General features: G+C 49.0%; 1 protein-coding gene across 2 annotated transcripts in view; it reads right to left on the bottom strand.

Annotated features, from left to right (window-relative positions):
- The window catches only part of ADCYAP1R1 (ADCYAP receptor type I), a 47899-nt gene that overhangs the window by 12090 nt on the left and 17423 nt on the right, over positions 1–18386 (bottom strand). Inside the window, exons 4-13 of one of the 2 annotated variants that reach the window (XM_042921499.1) lie at positions 17032–17052; positions 15948–15989; positions 13443–13552; positions 12737–12834; positions 12142–12274; positions 11049–11202; positions 10566–10626; positions 9963–10032; positions 5875–5966; positions 2881–2964 (exon numbers count right to left, since the gene is read on the bottom strand). In XM_042921499.1, the coding sequence (XP_042777433.1) occupies positions 2881–2964; positions 5875–5966; positions 9963–10032; positions 10566–10626; positions 11049–11202; positions 12142–12274; positions 12737–12834; positions 13443–13552; positions 15948–15989; positions 17032–17052 (865 nt within the window). The remainder of the gene's footprint in view (positions 1–2880; positions 2965–5874; positions 5967–9962; positions 10033–10565; positions 10627–11048; positions 11203–12141; positions 12275–12736; positions 12835–13442; positions 13553–15947; positions 15990–17031; positions 17053–18386) is intronic. The other variant, XM_042921489.1, reaches the window with a different exon arrangement.

Genomic DNA, 18386 nt, shown 5'->3' with positions numbered 1-18386 from the left:
AAAAGAGCAGCCTCCCTCATGAACCCTCCTCAGGCACCATGAGGTATCGAGCTCCTGGCACCTGCTGGTGAACGGATCTATCTGCAGGGATCTGATACACATGAGAACAAATACACATGAAGAGACCAGACCTTGGGCATTCACTGATTTGTAATCTATGATTCCCGATCTTTGAGAGGAAGTCTGAAGGTCCTTGACATGTGGAGACACGTCATTTTGCTGAGGCACGAATGTGAATCACACACTTCAAAGAGGAGGCAAGCCGAGGTCCACCCAGGACCCTTGCCACAGTCAAGCGTGGTGTTCCCACTTAACAAATGGCACCTCTCAGCTCACACCCCTCTGTGAGGGCACTACTGGCCCACTTTACAGACATGGGATGTGAGGTCCTGCGTGAGGCTCTGCTATCCAGATCAGCGGCATCAGTACCACCTGAGAGCTTCTTAGAGATGCAGAATCTTAGGTGCCGCCCCAGCCCTGCTGGCTCCGGATCTGCATTTTAACAAGGTCCCTAGGTGATCCACATACAAATCGAAGCTCTAGACACACTGTCATGAGGAAGTCCCATATTTGAGAAGTTTCTTCATGTGTCCTCAGTGAATGTCAAAGGTCTGTTTCATACACATACAAATAGACAGATGGACACATAAGTATGCTTTTTCTCACAAATTAAAACAACTTAATTGGGTACTCGGGAATGGGAACCATTGTAGCCTCTAAATTTATTCTCTACCTGGTCCAGATTGAATGGCTGGCTACTTTCTCCTACAGCCAGTGGCCTGATCCCTCAACCATGGCCTGGCTGAGGGCCCAGGAACCCAAACCTCAGATGCCACCCCGTCCCCACCAGGCTTAAGCCCTCACCCTGAATTTTAAAGCTTCAGCTACTCTCTTCTGAGACTGTTCCGTCTCTGAGCTCCCAAGTTGTTGTCCCTGACCTTCCTGGGCCCTGGACACAGTAAATATAGACTCCTCTGATTTCCTTAGAGGCCACTTAGTTAGCTGGGAGATCAGACCCCTCGTAAAGATGTGGGTCTCGGACGGGGAAGGGTAAACAAAGTGGGGGGACCTGATGCCCGGGAGGCCTCTTGGGAGAAGGATCTGGGGAAAGAGGTAAGTGGCCTTCTTCCCAAATACTCCACTTCTCCCAAACCTTCAATGGCTCTGTGCAAAGGGACCCACTGAAATGACACAAGAGAGGGGCAGAAAAGCCAGATATAGATGTGCGAAAGGAAGACATGTCATGACCTCTAAAAAGTCACTACAATTAGTGAAAGGAATTTAATCAAAAGGAAGACATAAACCCAGACTGGCTGGTGAACTCAGTTCTGATTTGGACCCAAGGGAGGATAAGACATTCAGACAAGGGTGCTGGGCGGGAACTGAATCAGAAGGCTGGAGATCCCCATGGCAGGTGCAGGGCCCACGGCTGCATTTGGAAACCAGGAAGCCCTGGCTCCCGGGCCTGGTTCTGCCAAGGCTTTGCTGTGTATCTTCAGGAAGGTCAAAGCCACTTCCAGGTCTCAGCACTTCAGTCTGTAACCCAGGGAGGCAGCACATGGTTTCTTCGACCCCTGTTTTGGTCACAGGCTAAACTCCATGGAAGCTTTGGAGCTTTGGTGACTTTTGTGTGCAAAGCTGCTGTAGCCCCAGGAAATGCCCGACAGAATGTTAGACCCCCATCCTGTGGTGGTGGGGCGGCTTTGAGGCAGCACCCCTCTCTATTTCACCTTGTTCCTAGTGATCACTGAAGCACTGAGATAGTTGGCAGGCCTACAGAAGGTCTCAGTCTGAACCGAACATTCTCCATAGGGTCTCTCATGATGGCAAGATGCTGTAAAGCCCCAGAACCCTGGCCCAGCCCCCAGGCAAGCGCTGCACACCATGCTGGTACTCTGGCCGGAAGCTCAGCTCAGCTCAGCAGATCTTGGAGCTTCTCTGCCCACCTCTCCCTCCTCCCCCACCACTGAGGACAAGCTCACCCTCTGTGCCCCCTCCCCAGCCTGGGGGGTCAGGGCACCTGAGCTCAAGGCTTTGTCTAGACACTGACTTGCTGGGTGGTCTCAGGTGGGGTCACTTTCCTTCTCTGGGACTCAGTTTCTTCATCTGCAAAATAGGAGTAACCATTCCCCCGCTGCTGATCCCTAACAGGAGTTGTGAGGACGGGGCCCTCCTAGACAGAGAAGGGGTGCTTTGGAAGTGGAAAATGGAGCCCCATGTGAACTGGAAGCCTTAGGCTATGGGCTGAGTTCCTGGACTGATGGCTTCCTGGCTGCATTTCTGCCAGTACAGAGCCTGTCTGTGGAGTCGAGGTCATCCTTCAGACGCTGGGTATGTCACAGCCCTGCTATCTACATCATGGTATCTGCTCTCATCTCCTTCCTTCACCCAAGGGGCTGTGCAGACCTGCTCTGCAAGGTCCCTGAGGGAAATACAGATGGGGGTTCTCTCCCCGAGCCCAGACCCAGCTTCCAATGCCCATCCTGTAATGGAGAGACAGCTGGGAGTGAAGCCAGCTCCTGGAGACGGTCTCAGCACAGTCCATGTCTGTGTGGGAACTCACCCTCCCTTTTCTGAGCCAGCCGGCTTCTCGCAAAGCTAAGGGCAGGAAAGAGCAGACTAACCCTGATCCCAGCCTCAGGCTGAGCCCTAACCCCCACCCCAGACCACAATGAGCCAGAGCACATGCCAAGCCCTGACCCAGGCCCACACTCCACGCCTGGCCCCTGCCCAAGTCCTGGTGCCAGCGACTCATTTCATCAGGAGCACCAGGTGAAAGAGTGTGGGTGGCTCAGTGCTACCACCCCCTGCGGGGGTCCAAGCCTCCAACAGAAGCGCCATCTCAAACCCTTATCATCTAAGCAGCTGGAACCAACCTACAGGAAAGGGAGTGAATGCTGGTCTGAGGGCACAGGCAGGGGGTCCTCTCGGGCTTTCTTGGGGACTCCCAGGCTTAAATTTGTTCTGGAAACAGAGGAAAAAATCGGAAAGCTGTTGTGGGCAGATCTGAAGGGGCCTCTCCGCCCCACACATAGCTCTGGTGGCCCAAGGGGACTCAGGCACAGCCCTGAAATCTCCTCTCCCACCAGGTCCTGCCCCTTCCCATCCCCCCGATAGTCTCCCCTCCCCCCACAGCAGACACCTCCCAGCCCAAAGCACTCTGGGAGGGGGGCAGTTCTCTACAAGGCTGGATCCCATTGGGGCCGTTTGTTCCAGGAAGCCTTGCTTATACACTTATTGAACACCATCTCTCATCTGTCATTTCCTCGAGGACAGGAAAGATGGTGTAGTCAAGCTTAGAGCCAAGGGCTGGCGGCACCACAGCTATGGCTTCACTTGCTCCTACTGGATTCATTGCACTACACTGACAACTAGTTCCCTCAGCTGTAAAAAGGGATGCTTACTCAGCCCACCAGATCACTGGGTGTTCGTGGGCACTAAATGTGCGTGGACAGAGTTGCAAGTGTTTGCAAAAAGCCTGCAGTCCTCAGCAGCACCGTCTCCTTGATTATCCCTCACCTTCCACCAACAGGGTCTCCTTGACCCTGGAAACACTCATGTAGGTTGCTAAATGTCAGGGGATCAAGGGCCCCGCATCCTGTGTTAGCCCTCCCACCTGGCTTGCCAACCGCACCTGAGTTTTTTGTCTTTGGGGCTTGAGACTAGCACCAAAGAGGATTCTCTGAGATTGCAAGGGGATTTTTTTGGTCCACAGCAGAAGCAAACCAACCAGCTGGTTCTTAAATGTACTTAAATGTATAAATCACTCTTACAAATGGTTGTCTATGCATTAGGAAGGCCAGACAGGATCCTACAGCTCCCAGTTTGGGAATATTTCGGAAACCCTGACCCCACACTTCCCTCCTACCAGACCTGGGGAGCTTCTGGCTGCCTACCACAAGATGTCTTAGCTGGTGAAGGTGCGTTGGGGTCAGTAGAGTGTCCTTATTAGGTTGCAGTTGGACCCCTGTGTGTGTCCCTGTGGGAGGGAAGGAAGGGGGAGCCTCCCAGAGAAGAGATCCCAGAAACCCCAGAAGAAGAAACCCTTCCCAGCAGCAAGCAGAGAGTAGGGGGACCAAGGCTGGAGCTCAAAGGAAAGAAAAGGCCAATTTAGCTACCAGTAGCTTCAGATGTCAGAAACAACTGCATGGGAGGCATTCAGCCCTAGAGCAGTCCCCCGTGTGGCTAGACATAGGACATGAGAGCTGACGCCAGACAGGGAGGTGAAGGGAGCGGCAGGGCTCTGTTTTGTGGGTGCTAGAGACTAAGGTAGGAATGATCCCTCTAGGGAAGTTAGTCAGTCACAGGGAGCCAGTCCCACTGGTCCCCCAGTGCAAGGCATTAGAGACTTTATGACTTATATGCATGACAAATTTTTGACTACATAAACACATACAGATAAGCAGGGGTTGGTAAAAAAACAAAAACAAAAAACACTTGCAAAAACATGAAAAAAAAAAAAGACAGTAAATGAACACCAAAAAAAAAAAAAAAAAAAAAAAAAAAGGTAGGGGGTCTTTTCCAATGAAATGTAATCATCCTCAAAAGCAGGGAAACCAAGGCTGACCAAGCCAGGCCCTATGCAGATCCCCCAGCCCCACGGGAAGGACTTCTACAAGGCAGGCGCCCAAGCTGACCACACAGACCCAGGGCAAGTTCTGCATCTCTGGGGAAGCCCTAAGGATCTGGGATGGGTCTCTGGGTAGTTCCTGCCACACCGTCTATCCAGGAGAATGGCTGGTAGGGAGAACCCTCTGGTGGGGTCTCTCTGCTGCTCTACTTGTCCACTGGCAGCCTTCAAGGTTCTGAGCCCCATTGGGTTGGAGTCTCCAATGAAAACAGGACCAAGCCCCCACTGACGCCATGAGAATACCTCAGCTCCTTCTAATCTGCTCTTTTCTTTAAAAACTAAAGAGGCAACACATATGGCTTCCACCTTGCCCATGGACAGACCCCAGAGAATGCCCTCAGACTTTCTGTGCCCATCTGACCCCACCAGCCAACCACAGGGGTTCGATCTCCCCCCACCCCCAGCAGTGTCCCCACACCCCACACACCCAGCTGGTCATTCTCCTGATCATGAGGCAAGAAGGGTGAAATGGAAGCTTCCCAGTCTGATTCAGAATAAGTGGAAGGCTGGGAGAGGGGTGGCAGAGCAAGTAGGGCAAGCTGTTAGGGACGTGACTGCAAAAAGATTTGTAGGAAGCAAAGCCAAACAGCCATGGAGGTGGAGAAAGCCCTACACTCAATGGTAAGTGTTGCCTGGGGAACCCCAGCTATGTCAAACATATCAGCTGTCCCTCTGGTCATGGAGGAGGGAGTTATAGGAGGAAGACCAGGCCCGAAGATAGAGCTTCCCTGAAAGAAGGTGGAGAAGAGAAAGAATCCCCTCTTCCAATAGCCAGCAAGAATGTCCACCTGGTTCGCTAGTCGGGGCTGAGCAACTTGCTCAGCCCCACTGGGCTGGGGTGGGGACATCAGGCAAGAGTGCATCCAGTGGCATTCATGAACTTCCCACAGAACCAAGATCCCCAAAGGAAATCCAACTGCGAACAACTAAGACCCTAACTACCCTAAGGAATCTGGTGTCTTCCATATTGCTTTTCCTCGTGTGACACAGGGTCTGACCATCTCTTCCTCTCTCTCTCTCTCTCTCTCTTCCCTTCCATGTAATCACCATGTGGATTAGCTCCTGGGCTGGCTAAAGGATAGGCAAGGCAACTACATTTTAAAGGCATTTTGATCAGAAAGAAGTCTTGCAAATACCGCTGCTGGTTTACCCTGTCAGCAAAACCTAGGCCTTCTCCTGTGACCTCAGTGCAGGGCCCACATAGCTGTTGGAAGTGACTATGGCATTCACACAATGGTACTTACAAGTAGATGCTGGACTCGTTGCCTCCCATGTCTGGAGACTGAAGTTTCTGCACGAGGATGACGATGATGCCAATGAAGAGCACAAAGTTAACCTGAAGAACAAAGAAAAGACAGAAATGATTCTGGGCAAAGACTTGCCAGAGCTCTCGCCTCTGCATGGACTGTTGCTGCCCCAGAAGGACCCTCTCTGATCAGTCAAAATCCCATCTAGACTTAGAATCCAGGATGGCAACGTGAGAACACTTGTTTACCTCCCATTTACTATTGCTGAAATGACAGAAGAGATAGAAGAAAAAGAGTTTCATAAGAGTACTGAGAAAAACTGAGTATTTCTGGCTCATGACTGAGCCAGAAAAGTAGGCAATTTCTAGAAGAGAAAGCAAATCGGATCGGGGTGATGGAAAACAATGCCAAACAGACAGAGAAGAGGCTCCTGCCGAGGTGAGAGCTGTCCTCTGGAGAAACTCCAAGCTCAGAGTAACTGAACATGGGGAACCAGAAAGGACAACCATAAGTATTATTAATTAAAAAGCTGCCTGGGAACGACAATGACAGCATTTACCTTCAGATGAAGATCAGGGACAAAATCTCTGTAAACAGAAAGGGGAGGACAGGGAGCAAACTAATAGAAACAAGGTGCAATGAAAGGACCATACAGTGACATCATCTGGATGGAGCCAAAGCAGTGCCTGGAGAAAAGAAAAAGGCAGAACGTGACACTAACTTACTAAAACGTAGTAAATATCGACAATAATATAATGAAGCATTCAAATCAAAAGCTAGGGGGAAAGTGCCACAATTTTAACTTACACAAGAAGGAAATTAATAAAGATAAAAATGCATTATAAAGAAATAGGAAAAAGGTAGACAATCAATAAAAACTTTATTTGGGGGCTTTGTTTTTTTGTTTGTTTGTTTCCACAGATCAATTAGAATGATAAAACATGCTCTATGACGTCAGGGTTCTCTCAATGATCTCCACTACAAGCCCAGCGTCTACACAGTACCTGGAATTCAGCACAGAACACTGTTCACTGCCAATGTTAGTCAATCCAAAAGGAGAAAATACAACTAAACAAATTTAGGGATCAGAAGGAGGACAAGACAACAGATGTATAGAATATTTTAAATCACAAGGGAAAATCAAACAAAATGGGAAAACAGAAATTAACAAAATCGAATCAAGAAGATATAGAGGGTGCCCGAGTGGCTCAGTCAATTGAGGGTCTGATTCAAGTTTCTGCTCAGGTCATGATCTCGTGGTTCATGAATTTGAGCCTTGTGTGGGGCCCTGTGCTGGTGGCATGGAGCCTGCATGGGATTCTCTTTCTCCCTCTCTCTCTGCCCCTCCTCTGCTCTCTCTCTCTCAATAAATAAACTTAAAAAACGTTAAAAGAAGATGTGGAAAATCTGAGTAGAGCAATGTCCTTAGGAGAAATTTAAATAAACTAATCAAAGATGGATGCATTAAAAGGCATTAAAATGCAGATAACTTTACAGACCAGTTTCTTAATACCTTCAGGGAAGATGTAACTTACAAACTACCTCATTTGCTTTTGTTTAAAAGCAAATAAAAAGAAAACCTCACAAATTACTTATTAGGCTAACAAAACTCTACTCCAAATCCCGGACAATGAAGAAAGCATATGAATACACACACACACACACACACACACACACACACACACACCACACACCACACACTAGAGAACATACAAAGAACAATGCAAAAACTACAAACAAAATGTTAACAAATAGAATTTAGCAGTGTATTAAAAGAACAAACAGATCGTGGCCATAAAGGTTTTACACCGGAAGTTCAAGGGAAAAAAAACAAATCTACTAATATTTGTTACATTAACAGATTAAAACAATAAACTACCCTTATCCCCCATAAGATTGGTGAATAGTTCAGTAATCAAAACATCAACAAAGACATGAGAAATGAGCACTCTTGTATTCTGTTCATTTGATATCTATGAAAATGTTAAATGTACGTACCCTTTGTCCCAGAAATTCCACTCCTAGAGATTAATTCTAAAAGATATATTCACACATATTCAAAGATACACACAAATATATCCATTGTAGCATTGTTTATTAGGAAGACAAATTGGAATATTATAAACGTCCATCACGAAGGGAAGGGATCACTCCAGAAAATGTTTCCAAAACATATTGAATTTCCTGATTTTTAAAAAATACACACTAAAACAAGCCAGGAATAGGAACTTTCCTAGTTCAATGAAGAATAACTTCCCAAAACTATATAGCAAACACCATCCTCATCAAAACCTAGGAATAAATGATATAAATACTAGAAAGAGTAAAATTATTTTCATTTACAGATTATGTAATGTTCTACCTAGAAAACCCATGAAAACCAACTGAAAAGAGACAGGAACTAATAAGAAAGTTTAAAAAGGTAACCAAGAAAAGGTAACCAAAAATACACAATAACTAATAGTTTCCCTATTAGTAACCCATTAGAACATACAATGATAGAATGAGTCCCAGATTCAATACAAGCACAGAATGGAAAATACCTTGCAGGTAAATTGGACAAGACAACTAAAAAGCTATACAAATGACTCTATGAGAAAGGCTGAATAAATGGAGAATCATGTCATGTTCTTGGAGAGGAAGATTCCATATTTTTAAGAAAATCACTTCTCCAAATTAATTTATAAATTCAATGCAATTTCTCTAAAACTCTTGACCAGACTTTTTTTTTTTTTTGCAATTTGACAAGGATATTTGAAAGTTCACTTGAACAAGTAAGTGTGCAAGAAAATTTTGAAGGAAAAAAGAATAAAGAAAGGGATATTAACATACCAGATCTCAAAACCTGCTACCAGGTTAATAATAACAAACACAAGAGGGCATTCACCATGGAAATAGCCTAATAGATTAGTAATATAACATAGAAAGTCTGGAACTAAATACAAGAAGAATGTATTGAATGTTCATGATAAAAGTAACATTTTAACATAATAGAGAAATGATGGTCTATTTAATAAAAATTAAAAGGGTGGAATGTCTATCCAACTGGGGGAAAAAAACTAAGGAAGATTAGATATCATTTCAGATTAGACAAAGAAATAAAAATTTAGCTTGACTGGGGTGCCTCAGTGGCTCATTCCGTTGAGTGTCCGACTCCTGATCATGGCTGAGATCATGACCTCACAGTTTCATAGGCTAACGTCAAGCTCTGTGCTGACAGCATGAAGCCTGCTTGGATTCTCTCTCTCTCTCTCTCTCTCTCTCTCTCTCTCTCTGCCCCTCCCCCACTTGTGCATGCACTCTCTCTCTCTCAAAATAAATAAACTTTAAAAAATTAGCTAAATTAAGGACATATATATAATAATCCAACCCATAAAATTGTATAAAACAGTTAAAAATACTTTTATATCCTAGGATGGGAAAAGACTTCCACAAACAAGAAATAAGTTTCAGAATTCATGAAGACAAAACCTGATAGTTTGACTGTAATAAAATTATGCAGTCTTGTAAACACACTTACAACGTGTTTAACCGACAAAGCATTACTATCTTTCAAACAGTTAGAAAGACAAGTGATCAAAGCAAGTAAAAGAAAAACGAGCAAAAGAAATAAACAGGTAATGACCAGAATAAAAACAAATTTTCAATGAGTGCTTGCAAAAAAAATACTTCACTGCACCAGCAATGTGGAGAGATTCACGTTAAAACAATGAGCTACCATTATTCCCCAGAAGAGTATGCAAAAATGTAAATGTTTGATATTTTAAGTGCAGACAATGATAAGAGGTACTCGTTCCGACCCAGCAATTCCATTTCTAGAGATTTATTCTAAAGAAATACTCATGCTCAAAATTATGCACACAACTGCTCCAAGTAGCATATTTTGTTATGAGGAAAAAGGAGATAATACAAACGTCCAACACTAGTGGGATAGCTAAACAACTTGTGTATCCATGTTCCAGAATATAATGTAGCCATGAAAAGGAAAGAGGATGGTTTGTAATGCGACCTCTGTATTTCTCCTCTTCTCCTGTTTTCTGCCCAGGCCCTGTCTCTTCCCCCCTCCTTGTCTCAAGGATACTCACCATTATGGAACCAACCACAGGGCCTTTGATCACCCACCACAGAGCTGTGTTGTCATTCATATCCCAGCAGCTGAAAGACAGAGAGAAAGAAGAGAGATTATGCTCAGGGCTGGGATGCCCACAGGACAATGCCCCTGGCCCCACTGTGGCACTTTTCCCCTACAGCTCTCTGAGGAGGGGCTGGCTGGAAAGAAAGTGCTCAGGCATGCTTGCAGATCCGAGCCCAGTTCTGGTTCTTCTAGTGCCCCGGGACTTCCCTCTGCTCCCTCTCAAGGCAGGAAGTGGAGCACAAGAGTTGGAGTCACCAATGGGCTCCTGGGCAAGGGCCGTGTTCGCCCTTCAGGCCCAGGGCTTGTGGAGGGGTGATCTCACCCCCAACACTCTTCCTCCTCTCCCTGAAAGGAAAAAAGACACTCAGAGCTGGGCCCAAAAGTAGAGAGGGACTCCGAAGCCCTGCACATTCTCACTAGGTTCTGGCTGAGATGTGACCATGTGGTCCACCTGTGGTAGGGTCAGGGTGTGGGGGTGGGCAGTCAATATTAGGTCAGAGTAGCCACTGAGGCCCGTCAGGGCTCTTGCCCTGGCCCTCGGGTATGTACTCACCCTGTGTTGTCGAGGTAGAGCCTCAGCACAGCCCACACAGACACACACACGGTTGGGGTCCCTGGGAGAGCAAGAAAAGAAGCTCGGTGATAACAGGAAAACCCACGGGCCCTGGGTTCCCCTCAGATTTGAGGCTCCCAGAAGACGCTGTCCCCACTCAGACAGGGGGTTCTGACCCATGGGGCAGGTCTCCCTTTTAGATCTGGAGTCTTGGGGACCCTAAGTGCCTCCTGGGGGTTCATGTACCCATAAGACCCTGGTTTATCTCACTTCTCAGAAGGACTCCTGAGCCTATCACCTCTTTCTGATGGTGGGTTTCTATGGGCAGGAAAAGCAAGAAAGGGTCCAAGAACCAGAAACACACCATCAGCTGCAGGGCAGGACAGGGCCTCCCTCCTCTGACCTAACACACCCTGACCGCGGGACCAAGGACGTACCTGGCCATGAGGCCTGAGCCTGTCCAGGCCACAGCCAGTGACCTACCCCAGCCTATAATGGTGTACCAGTAGAAGTATCTCCTCTCAGGGAAGAAGGTCTCCACCAGCAGGGTGAAGAGGTATAGGCCCTCGATGAACAGCCAGAAGTAGTTGGACACGACACAGTAGTGGAAGAAAACCATTATGGCCTTGCATTCCACCTGCAAAGAGGGCAGGGAGGGTGAGGGAGGCATGAAGCTCCCACTGCTGGCCCCCACCCAGCCCTGGAAATCCAGCCCAACAGGACCGGGTAGAATCCTGAAGGCCCTACAGCTCTGACATGCTGGGATTCAAACACCCCATGGGGCTGAAAGACTCAACATTCCTGGATTCGAAGAGTTAAAAATGTAGCATCCTATGATTCTGGGTCGAAGCTGCCCAAGGAGGCAACTCTACACATGCCAGAAAAGAGTTGGGCTGGGGGCGAGCACAGGACTCTCTCCCCTCCCCAGGCTCATTCTCCCAGGTCTTTCCTGCTCTTTCTCCAGCCCCTCCAGGTAAGGTGGATACAGAGGACCCTGCAGGAGGCTCCTTGGTAAAATAAAGGTTTTGGACATCAAGGGGGAATGCTCTTGGCCCCCAGAAATCTCAGAGAGACACCGCCCCCCACCCCCCCCCACCCCCCGGCTCCAAGTATGCCCTCCTGGGTCAAGACCCTATGCTCTGGGATGTTCTTTCCATCTTATTCCATCAAAGCCTGTATTTTCTGCTTACCTCCAAAAGGTATGACAATTGGGGAGGTAGTCTGGAGAAAATCCAAGCCAAGCAGCCCCTTGGCTCTGTCACGGGTTAGTTAAATGCCCAGGGGCCAGGCCAGCCCTCTCTTTGAACCTAGTTTCCTTCTTGGGCAAGTGGGACTTGGCATTTCCACTCTCCCTTCCACATCTGTTCTGCCAAGTACATGTACAGAGAGAGGGACAGGAAACGACATCATACGGGGATCTCACTGGCTACTAGCAACCTCACGGTCATTCCCAGATTTCCGCATTCACTGGGGACAATGCCTTAACCTGCAGAAAAACACCTGGATGACCGGGTGTCGCAGGGAAGGGAGTCCTGGGAGGGCAGGAGGCCTTCCTGCCAGGGCCCGGCTCACTCACGGTGGAGATGAAGCAGTGGTTGCTGTCCTGCTCCGCATAGAGGATCCAGTCTTTGATGAAAACGGAGATGGCCCTCAGCATGAATGACACGAACAGGTTCATGTGGATGAAATTGCGGGTGCAGTGCAGCTTCCTACGCCAGCAAGCCAGGGGAGGAAGAGGCCTTGAAGCAAGGAACCTGTTCCACCCCTCCACTCTGTGGTCTGCTTTGGGCCAACTCCACGGTTTTGTCTCAGGGGGTCCCCACCTTGCCACCTCCTTCCCACCTCTCTAAAGCCTCATTCACTGCCAGGCCTTTGTTGCCTGGCTCCACTATTCCGAGAGGCCAGACTTTCCCCTCCTGTGAGCTCTGTCTATTTAGGATAAAAGTGAAGAACATAGGTCTACCTTGCTGGTGGCCCTGGACACGTCAGTGGCTGTCTCTGGGGTCAAGTTTCCCATCTGTTAGCCTAGGGGTGGAGGAAATGTCCTTGCCCTCTAAGGGACCTCCAGGGCTGATATCCAGGGGCAGGGGTGGGGGGTGGGTAGGACAGAGAAAGGGCTCTGAGCTACGGTGGGCTGCACTAGCTCAAACACTGCTGGGGGAGGGTCTTACCGGAAACGACACAGGATGACCATGGCAGTGGTGAGGGTGACAAGGGATGTGCTGTAGCCAACTGTGTACAGGGCTTTGACCGACAGGTAGTAATAGTCCTGGAGCAAAGCACAAAATACTCAGCGTTCCACACGGGGCTTGCCCCAATCCCCCAGCCCCCTCAGGCCAGGGCTTTCCCACCTCGGGGACCACTACCCAGCTCCTCCTTTCTTTCTTGCCTCCTCCTCTCCCTCTACTACTCTGCCCCTCACCCCATCCCCCATGAATTTTTTACTCCCCTCTGCAGCGTCTGTTTTCTGCTGACATTCAGTAAATGTTGGCTAAATAGAGGGGCACCAACCAATCAGAATAGCCTTAGCCTGGAGAAGTATCCAGGAGGCCCCCTGCTGAGCCCAGCATCAACCTTTCAGTTGTCGGGCCACAGGAAGGATGAGCACCCTAGCAGAGTAGCCAGAGAGGTAGGGGACATGTGGTGGGGGCTGGAGGAACTCAGACAGCAAACCAGATGCTTCTTGGCCCAGAATGAATGAATAAAAGTCTTGCCCTCTGTGTATCCGCCTTGGGTACACAGCAGGTGCTCGTGGACTGCCTGGGGACCTGAGCTTCCTGGAGTCCCAATAGGAGCCAAGGCCTTTGCTGGGAACACCCCGCCACAGGCCTCCTCGGCTCCACCCCCACCACCTCCAGGTGGGGACAGATAACTCACCTGGTCCCCGGTCTCTGATTCATATTCATCGAACCCACAAGCATCCACATAATGAGGGAACGGCTCCGACCATCCATCCTCAGTGCAGTTCCGGCTCACCACCCTCATGTCTGCAGTAGAACAAAAACTCAGTGAGGCATAGAAATGATTTAAAAGGACCCTGAAATTCTCACTTGAAAATTACTTCTTCAGTGGGAATTTCTGGAAACCCATATGCCCATCCGGGAAGCATGGTGACTGAAGGTTCACAAAATCTTCCACTGTCTGAGGGAAAATAGTGATTGCTGGTGCCCTTAAGCCTTTACACAAAGGACACTGGGGAGGACCAGGCACTGCAGATCTCTTAACAAGCGGTAAGGGGACCGAGCCAGGCTGAGTCCAGCCTCCTCCTCTTCTGGAACTAGCAAATGCTCACCCGGGAAAGGCCTGAGCCCCTTGCCTAGGCCCTGTGTCAGCACTTGTCAAATTGCAATGGGCAGAAAAGAATGATGTGAGGTCATCATTGCAAACCCCGCTGTGTTCCAACCCCCAGATTCTGGTCCAGTAACCACCTCAGGTGTCTGTGATGTAGGAGCTCCTGTCATACATGGGGAGCTGCGAGCCTTCCAGCAGCAATATCCGCACAAAGGGGACACACAGCTTGCTTAATTAACAAGGACCAGACCTCCATTAACCTAGCACCAGATCTTATTAAGATATGTATTTAAGTTTAAAAAAAAAAAAAAAAAAAAAAACTTTTGTCTTCCCAGGTTTAGAGGTCTGTTTTCTGTCACTAATGCGCTTTAATTTTCTTTTGATAGACTTTAAAGGCCATTTTGCAGGACACCAAAGCAGAGGGAGTCATTTCCTGTCTACAGAGTGGAATCTAGATTGGTTTTTGCCCCGCCTGGGGCCTTTTAGCCTTTAATGATTGCTCATTTCATCCTCCCCTCTCCTGACTGTCTGTAAGGGTGAACCACAGACACCCCATGGAGGGGAGAAGGCAAGCAGCACCCTCTGCCTCCATTCCTGCACTTGAGTGTGGCCCCAGGCTGTCCCCTGTCCCCAGACTGGCTTTCTGGGAACTTACCTGGTATATTAGGACACATGGGAATGTTTTTTTCTTTTACAGGATTCAGGGGCCAGAAAATTGTGTACAACAGGTAACATCTATGGAAAAGGGGCCTCCAGAACCCATGTTTCTGGAAGGATCCCCCTGCTGTGGCCAAGGCCACCTCTGGGGAGCTCAGGAAGGAGGAAAGGGCAGAGACCAAGACCAGAAAGCCCTCCGCACTTTTCCAACCTCATGTCCTTGCCAGTTGAGTTGGAAGAGCTGGGGCCAATTCTCTTTTACCAAGAGAGTCAGAAACATACTTCCTGGGACTCTGGGAAGCAGCAGAGGGTGGGTGACCCCTTCCATAGAAGACAGCTCTGCCCCGAGTGGGGGATTACTGGTTTCCATTGCTTCTCGAGTTTGGAGTCCTGTGACACAGGATGAGGAGGACGTCTGCCAGGCCCAGGGAAAGAAGGAGTCACTTCTGTCCCACATTTTGATGCCAAATTCTTTCTTCCAGCAAATCTATGTCAGGCTGTTACTGGCTGGCAACCTCCTTCCAAGTCCCACTGAAAGTCTGCATGTCCTGGGGGAATCAGGGCCTTGGCCAAGTCCCTTCTCATTTCTGGACCTCATCTCCTCTCTGCTTTGCCCACATCAGGGTGGTGGGAAGAGGAAAGGGAAGCTGTTTTGAAAAGCAATTTTGTAAAAGTGTCCTAGAGGTAGAAGCCATTTCCTTTCTTTTATTTTCCTTCTTTCTCTGTTTCTTTTTATAAGACAGTGTGGGCACAGAAGCGTGTAAACCATTTTGTTCAGAACTATTCCACGAATTTGCCACTCTATTGTTCTGATGGAAATCTCCAGAAGATGGAGTACTCTCCAGAATGTCAAAAACTTGTAGTGGCTGTGCCTACTTCACTAGGCTATTTTGCCCCAGCAATTTCATAGGAGCACAGAATTTTAGGGCAGTAGTTCTCAAAGTGGGCACCCTTCCCAGACCAGCCCATCAAGCAGCAACTGGGAGACTGGCTAGAAATGAACATTCTCAGGCCTCACCCCAGGCCTACTAAATCAGAGACTCTGGGGGGTGGGGTCCCGGAATCTGAGTTTTTATAAGCTCACTAGGTGACAGATCACAGTGAAAGTTCGAGAACCACCACTGCACCTTTGGAAGTTCCAAACTATCAGGGGCCTTCTGATCTAGGGGATCTGTACTTGGGAGTCCACAATGAAGCTTTGAGACATCTGCACTCCCGGAAATTATATGCACAATGTTCTATCTGAGCACACGAGTGCAAGTTTCCCTGGAGAAAATCCACAGCTTTTTCAGAGAAGGAGAGCGACCTGTCAAAGATCACACAGCCACAGAAAGGCACTGACTGCCCTGGAATAGGGGCCCCCAAGCTCACGTGTCAGCAGGTGCCCTCCCTCCAGCCAGCCCCTGGTTGGCCCCAGCTTACCCATAACCTCACCTGAGAGATCCAAGGAGTTACTGTCAGGGAAATCGAACTCTCCTGCAAAGCACAAAAGTGGGCATGAGTCAGCACACACAGCCATCCACGTGTGGGGCCATGCATGGTATACTCTCCACCCTGGTAGCCCAAGGCCATCCCTGGTCCAGACACCAGAGGTGGGGTCTTGGCCAAAAGGCCTCAGCGCACATGGCAGCCACACACCGCTCTGACACACCATGCCTTCTAGCATCAATCTCATTTGCTTTGTATTTCTGTGATGCTAATGATGGCCCATGACTCAGTTCTCCCCACTGGGCAACAGGAAGTGGAAACGGGATATTGTCAGGAAGGTGGGAGGGCCTCTGGACTGGGAGGGGAATGGAAAAGGATGACTGGCCCTTTTCCAGAAAAAGGCAAGGAGCAGCAATATGGGTCCCGGCCTTGGGTCTCTTCTTTGGTCTGCAAGCCTCCATCTCAGACCCAAACCTATCTCATCCTGGATGAGCCCAGGACTTCATCCTCAGACATTTTTTTTTCTCTCTCCTGACTCTTTATTCTCACCTCCATCCTTTCTTATCAAGAATCCCCTGCTGGCAATGAACCCTCGTTTCCTTTCCACTTCTCAAAGTCCTGCTTTTAACACGTAGCTGACATGCCACCCTCTCCAGGAAGCCTCTCCGGACCTACTCATTATCCCGCCTGCATACTGCATAGCGAGGTCTCCCATGCTCTCAAGCCTACCCTACATTTCAACTTCACAGCCACCGAGGATGTCAGTATCTACGTGGGCTCACACACACATTCAGGCCTGTATGTATGCTTGGGCACACGGGTAGGCTCGTTTTCCAACCCCTCCATGCGTGTGTCTCATACTCCCAAATCAGCCCGTGAGCACCCAACACCAAGGCACCTGTGCCTTCCATCTGCCTGTGTCCCCCACCTCCCGGATGGCCAAAGGTGGCTGGTGTGGGGAGAACCTGGTCTCTGATAAGCCTCTGCTTCCGCCCCCACCCATTCCCAGCAGTCAGAACTGGGCTCTCGCTGGATGGACAGATGGACAGATAGATGATCAGCAGCCTGTCTTCTCCAAGGTTCCTCTTACCAATGGTTTCCATCTCCCACACTGAAACAGAGAAAGAGAGACAACACAGAGGTGAACAAGGGGGCTAATGGTGAGTCTGCTCTCACTGGGTCCTGTCGATTTCCTCCCTCTCCTGCTCCCTACTCCCAGACTCTGCTGGGGACCCAAGGCCATGAGGACTACAGGCTGGGGGTGGGCCAGACACGGGACCCAGTTAAGGAGAAATGAGAGGAGGAGAGAGATTAGTGCTCTTGTATCTTCAATAACCTGCAAAGCAACAACTACTACAGCGAACAGATTCAGCCTTGGAAACCGCAAAACAAAAGGAGAAATGCCATTCTCAACTTTCTAACTATTTAAGGCAAATCTCACTGATCCAGCTTTGTGAACAGAGATGCTAAAAGGCCCTGCCTTAATGAGCCATTAAGAATCAGATGTAAATAACACATTCATCATGCAATTGCCAGAGGGAGGGATATAGTGTGAAGGTCTTAAATCTTAAAATCTTAATTTACTGCTGATTCATGTTGCCTTTTTTGTTGTTGAAAAGCAGCAGTCTTGCCATGGTACCTGACTCAAAGTGGATGTGTAAGAAACTTCAAGTAAACGATGAATGAGAGGAATACGTGCACGGAGGAAGTGATGAAGGTGGTTTCCATAGGAACGCATCAGAGATGCGGCTGAGTCACCTGCGGTCACCACACCTGATGCCCCGCCATGCACATGGTACCCCACACCCCAGCGCTTCCTGAGTTTGTCTCCTCTTTCAAATTCATTTCCTGTCCTGCTCTGGGTCACGCCCAGTCCCCCAGTTTTCAGGATGAGACAGCCCAACTGCCACCCTCCCTCTGGGCTGGCAGGTCTGGAGGTGGGAGGTGTGGCTGAAAGCTCCACAAGGGGAAGTGGGGGGGAGGGGAGGTGGGGCATTGTAGCTAAACCCTGCTTCCATGGTCTTTGCATGGGGCCTTGCACCCCAACATACTGCCACCTTCTGCAAGCCCCTTCCCCTCTGGGCAGGGTCAGGGATGTTGTAGAGTAAAAGTCCCAAGAGTAAAAGAAAATATGCCTCTGCCTCTCACAGACAGGGTGGGGCACGGAGGTAGGCAAGACTCCCTAGTGGATTGGAACTTGGAACTCTCCAGTTCTAGAAGGACATTGGCCTAAGCCTTAGGCAGGTGAAACAGGAAGCTGAGGGCCAGGTGGCAAGGTCCTGTGCATGACCACACAAGTGACTCAGATCCCTCTAATCCCTCCATCCTCCTCTAAACAAGGTTCCAACCCAGGGCTCAGCAGTCAGTGGGCCAGTTCTCAGGATATCACCTGCCTGGAGTCCAGCCCTGCTTCCTCTCCCTGCCCCCACTACCTTGGTGCCCTGC

The sequence above is a fragment of the Panthera leo genome, chromosome A2 (genome assembly GCF_018350215.1).
Source record: "Panthera leo isolate Ple1 chromosome A2, P.leo_Ple1_pat1.1, whole genome shotgun sequence".
Lineage (NCBI taxonomy): Eukaryota > Metazoa > Chordata > Mammalia > Carnivora > Felidae > Panthera > Panthera leo.
The sequence above is the reverse complement of the archived record's forward strand: the minus strand, read 5'-3'. Positions and strand labels throughout refer to the sequence as shown.